Source organism: Poromitra crassiceps (assembly GCF_964638095.1).
Source record: "Poromitra crassiceps genome assembly, chromosome: 13".
NCBI lineage: Eukaryota > Metazoa > Chordata > Actinopteri > Beryciformes > Melamphaidae > Poromitra > Poromitra crassiceps.
This window is the reverse complement of record NC_139644.1, coordinates 1526712-1538790: the sequence shown is the minus strand read 5'-3', so window position 1 is coordinate 1538790 and position 12079 is coordinate 1526712. Positions and strand designations below refer to the sequence as shown.

The 12079-nt window shown below is 42.2% G+C and overlaps 1 protein-coding gene across 2 annotated transcripts in view; it reads right to left on the bottom strand.

The window, feature by feature from the left end:
* Positions 1–243: 243 nt before the first annotated feature.
* prmt1 (protein arginine methyltransferase 1) overlaps positions 244–12079 on the bottom strand; it is a 16968-nt gene continuing 5132 nt past the window's right edge. For both annotated transcript variants that reach the window (XM_083650169.1, XM_083650168.1), the window contains exons 6-10: positions 8392–8479; positions 5356–5471; positions 4538–4688; positions 2478–2599; positions 244–1437 (exon numbers count right to left, since the gene is read on the bottom strand). In XM_083650169.1, the coding sequence (XP_083506295.1) occupies positions 1354–1437; positions 2478–2599; positions 4538–4688; positions 5356–5471; positions 8392–8479 (561 nt within the window). In that variant the 3' untranslated portion in view covers positions 244–1353. The remainder of the gene's footprint in view (positions 1438–2477; positions 2600–4537; positions 4689–5355; positions 5472–8391; positions 8480–12079) is intronic.

The following is a 12079-nucleotide window of genomic DNA, read 5'->3' as shown; positions in this document are numbered from 1 at the left end:
ATATAGGAAGGAAAGTAATGCAAAAAGAAAAAAGGGCAGTTAGAATCCTCAGAGCTTTTGGGAAAATACTAGCCTGGCTCCAGACCTTCCAAGTCCCACCCACTCCGCAGCAAGTTGCCAATTCAGTCTGAATATCAGGCTAGGAAAATACTAGAGCTAAGGAACACTTTCTTGCCAGTGCATGTATGAACCAGGCAGAGCTGCATCGAGTTTCCAGTTTAATAGTTTTATTAAAAAAGCAGACAAAAAAAAAAGGGAAAGAAAACATGTGGTCAGTCTCCCCTCTCCCTGCACTAACTCCGCTTCAGACAGATTGGTTTCAAGGTGTACAGACTCTCAACCCACCACACACACACTCATGGAAAACTGGCAGGGCCGGCTGACGGGGCCAATACCAAGCAGTCCTGGAGACACGTGAACAACTGGAGGGACTTGTGACATGGCTGTGGTCCAGAAAACCATCTCTTTCTCCAGGTGCAGCACTGATGAACACTAGACTCAACTACAAATAAAAGCCACCAGGGGAGCTGTGGTTTTCTTAAAGGGGAACTGGGAGGCCATCCCAGTTGTCGCTGTAATGAGTTCTGATGTGAAAAACATCTCATAAAAGCCAAAACACACAATGTGGCAGACAGCTGAGGGCGCTAAAAGGCTGTGTATGGAGATAACTTGCTTGTAGATGGGGTGTATACTAATTGATAAGAGGTGGAGGGGGTGAAGGTTTTGAATCTTACAGAAATAATAATAAAACAAAAGCCACTTTCCTCATTTCATTACAGCCACAACTCAACTGTTGGGGGCCTAATGGCACTGTCCCTTTAACTGCTCATAAGGAATTCAAAAAACAAAAAACAAAAACCACCACTGATGGCCGACGTTCTTTTCTCCATCTAACGGAAGACAATCTTATTGTCTGATGGGGCTCCAGAAGCCACAGGGAGGCGTCAACATCATCAGAATAAAAGACAGGATCCAGGCGGCTAGGTCACGTCATTAAGAGCCATGACTATAAAGAGGGGGTACAGAGGAGGAAGAAGGACACAAAGTGACTGGACAGTAACACTATGTACAGACAGGTTTGTGTGTATATGTGGATCGAGACATGCAAAAGTCCAAAGAAAAGTCCAAATATGGACATCGGCACGTGTGGAACAAAACACATTCTGAGTGACTATTGCACAATAAATCACAATGAGGCAAATTCACTTTGGCCCTAAAGATTTGGAAAAACCTTTGAAAAACAACAGCTGGAGAGCAAACGTTAGACAAAAGCCAGTCTTTAAAACACAGACTCATTCAGACCTCATGAGCCTTCCTCTGATACACATATACACACAGACACAGGGCCGGCTCCTAGCGCATCCTGTACTCGGAGGTTTTGGACACCTCACACAGCTGACCCTTGAAGTCGATGTCTACGGTGAAGTCCAGGTCTCTCTGCAAAACCAAACACAGCAACCAGTCAGAAAGCAGCAACAAGCTAAACCTAGCATGGTCACAGGCTAAACCAAGCTAAAGCAAGCATGGTCACAGGCTAAACCACAGGCTAAACCAAGCTAAACCTAGCATGGTCACAGGCTAAACCACAGGGTAAACCAAGCTAAACCTAGCATGGTCACAGGCTAAACCACAGGGTAAACCAAGCTAAAGCTAGCATGGACATAGGTGACTGGATTCACCTGTGTGCCATTTCTTATCAGCACAAGCAGAGAAAAAGCTTCCAACTAGGGCTGGAAATTATGGTTGAAATCGATAAAATGATAATCATAAGGATTTTTCTCAATATCAATATATATCAAGATATGGTTAATGTATGCAAAATTATATTAATCAAATCAATGTTCACCACAGAGAGGCAAAGTGACCGCCTACTTCCTGGTTCACCACTGTACCAGAGATGTACATCGGCCATTTATTTTCCCATGCACATTTCGTAAAATGCTTATAAAATGCGTTCAAACCAAACGGTTCAGATATATTTAGAAACAGGAGAGATCACATAACATTTCACTGGGACCAAAACGTTAAAAAAAATATGGGTTTAAAGAAAATATTTTTTCGATGTTTTTTTTTTTGGTCGTCCGAGTGAAATGTTCTATTGGTCTCTCCCGATTATAGCGTTAGCTGAACAGAACATTTTACGAAATGTCTATGGGAAAATAAATGGCGGATGGAAATCTCTGGTCTGGTACAGTGCTGAAGCAGGATGTGACGTTCACTTTGCCTCTCTATTGAACGAGATGGTAATGTTAGGTGTCAAAGAAAAATTACATTTTCAACAAATATTCCTGCTATCCTTCACTTAATAAGTTTTTAAGTCAACTTTGTTTCTCATCAATGTAGACAGTAGAAATGTGTCACAATGACATTAAAATATCTTCATATATATGATCCCACTAAAGACTTTTTTTTTAATATTGAATTATTGTCCAGCCATACTGCAAACATAGGGTGTTCCAGGACAGGTGTGCTCTTACGTTGTTCTTGACGTTGGGCTTCATGTTGATGGTGCCGAAGATCTCTTCACCAGTCTTCACAGTCAGGTAGTCATCCAGGTAGAAGACCGTCTGCTTCCAGTGGGTGTAGGGAGACTCAGGACCTGGAGAAGAAAAAAGTTCACTACTTTTAATACCGTGTTTCCCAAACGATGGGTCCAACTGGCAGAGTTCAAAACCTCTTCTACTCCTTGCAGACAACATGACTGTGTTTGAGAGGCTGTAGCGGGATCATTTTTAAAGCTAGAGCGAAGTTACTGGTGTGATATGAAACTACAGTAGGTCTAAGACACTGATATGAAACTACAGTAGGTCTAAGACACTGATATGAAACTACAGTAGGCCTAAGACACTGGTGTGATATTAAACTACAGTAGGCCTAAGACACTGGTGTGATATTAAACTACAGTAGGTCTAAGACACTGATATTAAACTACAGTAGGCCTAAGGCACTGGTGTGATATTAAACTACAGTAGGCCTAAGGCACTGTGTGATATGAAACTACAGTAGGTCTAAGACACTGATATGAAACTACAGTAGGTCTAAGACACTGATATGAAACTACAGTAGGCCTAAGGCACTGGTGTGATATTAAACTACAGTAGGCCTAAGACACTGGTGTGATATGAAACTACAGTAGGCCTAAGGCACTGTGTGATATGAAACTACAGTAGGTCTAAGACACTGATATTAAACTACAGTAGGTCTAAGACACTGGTGTGATATTAAACTACAGTAGGCCTAAGACACTGGTGTGATATTAAACTACAGTAGGTCTAAGACACTGATATTAAACTACAGTAGGCCTAAGGCACTGGTGTGATATTAAACTACAGTAGGCCTAAGACACTGGTGTGATATTAAACTACAGTAGGTCTAAGACACTGATATTAAACTACAGTAGGCCTAAGGCACTGGTGTGATATTAAACTACAGTAGGCCTAAGACACTGGTGTGATATTAAACTACAGTAGGCCTAAGACACTGTGATATGAAACTACAGTAGGCCTAAGACACTGGTGTGATATTAAACTACAGTAGGCCTAAGACACTGATATGAAACTACAGTAGGTCTAAGACACTGATATGAAACTACAGTAGGTCTAAGACACTGATATGAAACTACAGTAGGCCTAAGACACTGGTGTGATATTAAACTACAGTAGGCCTAAGACACTGTGTGATATTAAACTACAGTAGGCCTAAGACACTGGTGTGATATTAAACTACAGTAGCCCTAAGACACTGTGTGATATTAAACTACAGTAGGCCTAAGACACTGTGTGATATTAAACTACAGTAGGCCTAAGACACTGGTGTGATATTAAACTACAGTAGGCCTAAGACACTGGTGTGATATTAAACTACAGTAGGTCTAAGACACTGATATGAAACTACAGTAGGTCTAAGACACTGGTGTGATATTAAACTACAGTAAGTCTAAGACACTGATATTAAACTACAGTAGGCCTAAGGCACTGGTGTGATATTAAACTACAGTAGGCCTAAGGCACTGGTGTGATATTAAACTACAGTAGGCCTAAGACACTGTGATATTAAACTACAGTAGGCCTAAGACACTGATATTAAACTACAGTAGGTCTAAGACACTGATATTAAACTACAGTAGGCCTAAGGCACTGGTGTGATATTAAACTACAGTAGGCCTAAGGCACTGTGTGATATGAAACGACAGTAGGTCTAAGACACTGGTCTTCATATTTAATCATGGCTGTCATATATAATCAGCTGTGCTGCTCATCCCACAAATGCAAGACCCTTACAAATGAGACACTGTTGTAAAAAGCGTGGGGAAATGAAGAGGCTTTCCAATAAGATACAATGCTGAAGCTCCAGTAACAGCATATATCTATATCTCTATATCTAATATGGCCCTGTATTTAACAGCATATATCTATATCTATATATAATATGGCCCTGTATTTAACAACATATATCTATATATCTATCTCTATATCTATATAGAATATGGTCCTGTATTTGTCTAGACAAGGTGTGTAGAGGAAGCAGCCAGGCGTACTGGTGGAGAAGCCGGTCCTCTTGTGACAGCGGGTGAACTCGATGTTGAAGTAGGTGACCAGAGCGTGGATGTAGTCGTTCCTCTTCACTTGCAGGCAGAAGGGTGAGGTGAAGGACAGGTCATCTATCTTCACTGTGTAGATGTCTACCTCCTACACAACAACAACAACACATTATCAGGGTTCATACACATTTTGACCAATGATTTTCCATGACTTTAAACCAAATTTCCATGACCAAACATTTTCTCTGCGTATACATAAAAACGTGACCGAGTATGACATTCTAAATTTAAAATGTCACTATTAACAGATTACAATAATTGAACAACTAACATGGTCACGTTACACTGAAACTTTCAGGCAACTCGTTGCAGGTTGCAAATTGCATGAAACAATTTTCATGCAACTTGACATTTAGCAATTCAAAAATAATCAAGGTCTCATGTAACATTTGTTTCCCTAAAACAGCTAGATTGGTAATGTTTCATGTGTCATATTGTTTTTCCTTTTCTCTCTTGCTACAGTAGATTACGGTATCGAGTAGGGATGCAGCGCTATGAGTTTTTGACGGTATGATAACCTTGGACAAAAATACCGCGGTTTCACAGTATCGTGGACCTTTATGTGTTATTGTAAAATCTGGCACAAAAAAAAATATATATATATATATATATATATATATATACACATACAAACAAACATTTTTGCCATTGAACAAAATGTATTTTATTTATTGCATCTAATTAATTTTATGTAAAACTTAAACGCATCATAATTATATCAAATAACCAGCTGGTTTCCCAGTCAAACCACCCACCTTGATGAGGCAGGCACTGCTGACCAGCTGCTTGGGGTCCACCACATCCACTAGCGGCTCTTTGATTGCCACCTCCTTGATGCAGGACATGTCAAAGCCATAAACGTTCTCCCACCCTGATACAAAACACATTCACAAAATGCTGTCAAACAACCCCTCTCCTCACACTACAATATTGAATATAATAATAATAAATATTGAATCAAGCCAACCAGCCTACCAGAGAATCGTGACCATAAAACATTTGATTCAGAGTTGAAAAAAACATTAAAAAAACAAAGAAGAAAAAATGCTAAGTAACCGTGTGATGTCCGGGGGCACACGTTGTTTGACTGTAGTGTTTTCTGCCATATTGTTCACGTATAGCTGACTGTAGTGTCTTTATGCCATATTGTTCACATATTAGGGGTGTCGAAAATAATCGATTATAAGATGCATCGATGTGCACGATTCCGTATCGATTCACAAATATCAAAATTCGATTTATTAAAAAAATAATAATAATAATAGAATCAAATATAATGGAAGTACATGCAGTTGTTTATTTGGATCATAATACAATGCAATTCCAAATGCACTTTTATTTTAAAAGTAGCCACACGGTGAGAAAAAATAAATCATATCGATTGAAGATGCATCGAGATGCATCGATAATCGCAATCAAATCGTAGCCCTCTGAATCGTAATCGAATCGTGAGGCCAGTGAAGATTCACAGCCCTATCACGTATAGCCACTCATTTCATACCGCCCACTCTTAAAGACCCTGGCAACCAAAATCCACAAAAACCTTCTATGTAATTTAGGGTCTTACGGCCGGGACACACATCTTGCGTCTACCTACCTAGTGCGTGGCGTGGGGGCTGCACGCCCGCAGCATCCACACAGGCAGCGTGGCTGCGGCGTTGCAGCTGCTGCCTGTCTGCCAACTCTCTTCCTATAGAGTTGAGCTTTTACTAAATTTGCTATAAACAATACAATGATGATTTTAACTGAAGATCGCTTGGGTTCACTTCATAATCGAGGCAGTATTGATTTGTGTGTGTGTGTGTGTGTGGGGAGGAACGAAGCCACGTTGTAGCCTATGTACTGTATGTGGTTTTCAGAGGGCAGGATAACTGCAGCTGTGAGCTCATCCTCCCGTCTCAAATCAAAACGAGCCTTGATTGGCTAAGGCTGCCCCTGTAAAATATCATTTTAATGTCTATTTGTGTAGAGACACGCGCGCGGTAAGCAGAAAAAATAGGCGTCGCTTCTATTCTCTAGATGACGCGCGTCTCACGCCTCGCAAGACACGCGCCTGAGATGCGCGTCTGATGCCGGTGGTGTGGCTGCTGTAACCTGTTAACATGGGCGCCAAAATGAAAATCAACAGGTAACGCCACGCAGACGCACAGCAGACGCAAGATGTGTGTCCCGGCCGTGATGTGCACAATTGTAAGCCCCCAAAAAATTGGAGACATTAGTTTCAACGCAAATCCTAAATATCGCCCTTTCGCTGTTTTCACAGTTTGCTGAGGCAGGGTTTGAAATGGGCGGTACTTAGGGCTCATCATTTGATACATTGATCCTGTCATAAATATTGAACGAATGATAAAGCTGCTCTCAGTTGTCTGTCAAAGCTGAGATTTTTTTTTTTTTTTTAAACGCTCCCCCCACCAGCCCGACATGACTCACTCCCGCCACCAGCCCGACATGACTCACTCCCCCCACCAGCCCGACATGACTCGCACATTGACGCGCTGTCATTCGTCACTTTGCTCGTTGAGCTCCAGAAAGCCCCCCCGACATTCCATTAGTGAAAAAGTCACGATGAGAAGAGCAGCCAGACGGAAATGTGAAATTCGTTGTCCATCCTAAACACTATAGATTAATCAGGTCCATCCCTATTAAACACTATAGATTAATCAGGTCCATCCCTATTAAACACTATAGATTAATCAGTAGGGCTGGGACGGATCAGAAAACCCACGGATCGGATGACGGATTTTGAGCCACGGATCACGGATTTTTCGGATCAGCAAAAAAAAAAAAAAAAGGCTGTATCAGATTTTTTCTCTCAAAATTAGATTTTCGATTTGAATTTTTAATACTATTATACTTCTCTAACCATTTGTTGCCCTGCACAGCTCAAAAAAAAAAAAATTCTCATGACACAATTTATGCTTTTACTCTGAAGGCAAAACAACCCAACTTCCTGTTTTAGGTGGCACTGCGCCTAACTTCCTGTCTGTTGCTTGCTAACGTAGTCACATGACACGGGTACAGACCAGACCGGGTGAGTCTGGAAACATAACGTTGATGCTACGTTATGCTACTCGGTGGCCCCATGTGTTGTTTTGTTGTTATGCGTCCAAGGCAACATTTCACCGTCCGGTGATAATGTGTTCGTGAAACGTGTGCGCGTGTGTGTTGTGGCTCGTGCTATCTTGTGCAGCGCGCAACATGCTGCTCGCATTCCTGTGCTCGCATTCCTGTGCTTTTTCAGAGGTGTTGAAATAAGTTTGCTGTCTTTAGTAGCCACTAGCCACAGCCTTCAGAGAGACTTTACAGCGAAGGGATGAGGAAGCTCACTTGTGCTTGCCATGATGATGCCTGTCTGTGTCTGGCTGCGCTGCAGGCGTTCTCATACACTAACGTTAAACGTTAAATGAAACGAAAGGGGGGGGGGGGGGGGGGTCCGCGGACCAAGACGTTCCGAACCGTGTGCCGAACCGTGGGGGCTGATCCGTACGGGTCACGGATTATCCGTGGTCCGTCCCAGCCCTATTAATCAGGCAGAATATTTTTGGACAGTAACAATAGCGATGATAAAAGAAAAGGCTCCATTAATTTATCTGTGTAGCACTTTTTTCTCCCAATGTGCTACGTAAATTAATTCAGATTTAGCTTCTTGATGATGCATTCACTTAATAAATCATGACACACATGAAAGTACATAAGCCGCATTGAACATCAACACAAGTATCGGTATCAGTGATTGGGGCCCTATATGACTTGATATGGGATCCCCCACCTGGAGGTGAAAGGCTACTCACAGTGAATTTTGTAGTCCTTGTACTGCCTGTCTTCGATGGCTGTGACATAGAGGGTGGCCCTGTCTGGAAAAATCAGACCATCTGGTTTCTGTCAGAGGGAGAGAAGAGTTCATGATCTTTAGACAACAGATGAGCAGGCTATTCACAGTCCTGACATTAGCTACCGTAGCAGCACAACACAGGCACCCAGGCAACAGAGACCAAGACCAGCCAGTAGTGATGCGCGGGTCAAGACCAGGCAGTAGTGATGCGCGGGTCAAGACCAGCCAGTAGTGATGCGTGGGTCAAGACCAGCCAGTAGTGATGCGTGGGTCAAAAACAGCCAGTAGTGATGCGTGGGTCAAGACCACTGAGATATATGAATGGAGAGAGTGTCCCTATCTCCTCCCTGTATGCTCTATTGAAGCCAAAATCCTGTGAAAATCAGTGAACCAGAGTCTGCGCAGTAGCTCCGTTGATTTAGAACCTCTGTGGGCTCCCCGCCCCTCTGAACTTTCTTATGTAGAGCTGCTGTTTCTAGAATGCGCACAGTGCGTTGTGTATTTATACACAGTCTAGCTCTGTAAATATAACACTTTAAGTTGTAATATTTTTTGTCTCGCCAAAAGTAACCAGGAAGAGTCCCACTATGAGATCAGTTTATCAAAATGACGCCTGTACGAAAATCTGATTTCGGTTGTCGGAGATTTCTCCTCCAGGCTGCTGTGCTCTCAGCCCGGACCACTGCTGTGTTGATTAAGCTAGCCAATGTTTCCGTGGCATTTTGATTAACTTTATGATTTAATTCCTTTTGGAGTAAATGTTGGTTTTACAAATCTAACCTTGACGTTTTACGCTACGTTGTTTACTGGTATAGTGTGGGTAGGGCAGCCTGCTGTAACCGTTTGTAACGTTCCATTTAATATAGCTCAGTGGTAACGTTAGCCTAGCTGCCTAGTCTCGTCTGTTTACCGTATATCCTTACAACAGCTAAGAAAGGAGCTTGTGAAGAAGGAACAGCCCCACAGCCAAAGCATTTCTCTGAGATATCCATATAAAAATGTTTGTTGCTTTAATACCAGAAATAAAACCTCTGTTTATGTGACGCTAACGGATTAGCGATTAGCTCATGGCTGGTGCTTGCGTACTAGGCCCCATCTTATAAAACACATTTCCTGGCAGTTTGACAACCTGGCAAGTTCTGAAAATATGTGTATATTATTGTGTTATTCCAGCTATCGTTATCGGTTGTTAAGTTATAGTAATATTAAGCCGATAAATAATGAAAAACAGCCGACTAGCGAAAGTGGCTAACGTAGCTGGAGTAACTACTAAAACACATATTTTCTGAACTTACTTCAGTCCCCAACCAACGTTAATTCCTCGCGTGCCTTTCTCAAAACGATGTTCTTTTTATTGCGGTCCATTGATATGTCTGGTAGCCAGCACAGCCACCCCGACCTCCAGGGAGACACTACCCGTGTTAAGAGCCTCTGCCCCGGGTCCACACAGAGCCACCCAGACCCAACATCATCGCAGCGTTACATGATGAAAGCACAAAGCAGCACTGTGTCCTGTCTATGTCAAACCAACGCTAGTTCTATACTGTGAAGAGCCTGTCCAGCCAATGACGGCTTGAGACTGGCTGCCACAGCTGTCAATCATCCATTTTTAACCCTTTTTATATGTCAAATAACTACTTAAAAACAAACTGATCAGAAAAATGACCACTTGCACAGGCATTAGCATGATAATGACTATCTAAAATGATACAAACCACCTTTGGAAAAAAATTATCTGACGTATACTGTGATTATTTCGGTTGTAATTTTCCCATCCACTAACATGGGGAGGCGGGCCTTGTGACCTAATACTGGATTCAGCCGTCAGGGCGGCGATCTAACATGCAGCGGCTTCACTAATGGAACCATGGAATGGCATCCATCTTTAAGTCGATGGTCAAGACCAGCCAGTAGTGATGCGCGGGTCAAGACCAGCCAGTAGTGATGCGTGGGTCAAAAACAGCCAGTAGTGATGCGTGGGTCAAGACCAGCCAGTAGTGATGCGTGGGTCAAAAACAGCCAGTAGTGATGCGCGGGTCAGGCTTTTTTAAATGGTGTGAACTAGGGGTGGGGGGAAAAATCGATTCACCTAAGTATCGCGATTTTTAATGTCACGATTTTTTGGATCGATCTTTTATTCCAGAATCGATAATCGCAAATTAAAAAAAAAAAAAAAAAAAAAAAAAAATTTGGGTGCTTGCAGTCAGGCCACTCACTGAACAGCAGACCAGGCGCCGCCTACTGGTTTACTAGTGGGTTTATTACTTTATTAGTTAGTCTGAAGTAATAATTACACTTCAGGGTTAAAGTGGGTGCATCTCATTGTAAAATTGGACTTCAAACGGCCCAAATCTGGCTTCAAACGGCCCAAATTTCACGCGCATCGGCCCATATCACCCTGGCCTGCTTGGTATCTAATGCCCGGCCTGAATTATGATCCCAGTCCGCCCCTGTTTTTAACTATATCGCCCAGCCCTACTCATGATATATAATATACAGTCTCTAGTGTATGATTCAACTTTTCCCATGTTCTAATCTAGTGTAAAAAAGCAAACAAACTGAAAAAAGAAAAGAAAAAAATAAACAAAAATCGCAATAAATCGTAATATCGAATCGCAATAATCGTAGAATCGCAATACTTAAGAATCGCAATATAAATCGAATCGGCACCCAAGAATCGTGATAGTATCGAATCGGGAGATAAGTGAATCGCCACAGCCCTAGTGGGAACGTGCCCTTACACTCCAAGAGCGATGTGAATATACAGCACGAAATTGCGATGCAAATTGTGACCCACCTGTCAATCACAGCAGCAGATAAGTCGGACGCAAATTTCTGAAAAATCATCCGTGGCACGGAAAAATAAACACCGTAATAACACTCGGCAAAACTTCGCCGTTGGTTTGCACGTTGCATTCACTGATATAGGTTCGAAAAATATTGACGTGCGAATTAATCGCACAAATAAAATGCTACCGGTGTGACCTTAATACGTTGTTTAATAATGTTGCTTTGTCACATACTGAGCCTGCCCTGCCTGCACCCACGATATTTTCCTAAATTTAATTTTCCTAGAGACTGCGAGGCGGACCCGGTGGGTTCTTCTGGGTAGCCCGCGCATCACTACCAGCCAGGGTTCAACACAACCAGTGGCCAGTCAAAATTTATTAAGGGCAAGTTGATAACTAAAGGAAAACAACCAAAAATCTAAATGGGGAAAGTATAGATTTATTTATTTTTTGCTGCCGGGCCAGTGATAATATGCAAGAGGCCAGTAAAACTCACCTACTGGCCAAATGGGCCAGATGTTATGTTGAACCCTGCCAGCAAGGGATGCTCTGCTCTTTCAAATTCAAACATAATAAACACACATACAGACCAGGTACCCCCACATGTTATTACATACAGACCAGGTACCCCCACATGTTATTCAACTTCAAATTCAATGACTTATCAAGCACTTTCCAGGCCCAACTCCCTCAAATTCAAGGACTCACCATGGCAGTTTGAGACGGAGATCAAGGTTCATTACTGTTACAACACAGACAACTAGCAGCTTTACAGAAGCTCACATTGAACTATTCAAAAAGAGGCATGAATGGTCAACACTTCTCAAGTGTGCTGTGTTCCACGTTAAAGGGATAGTT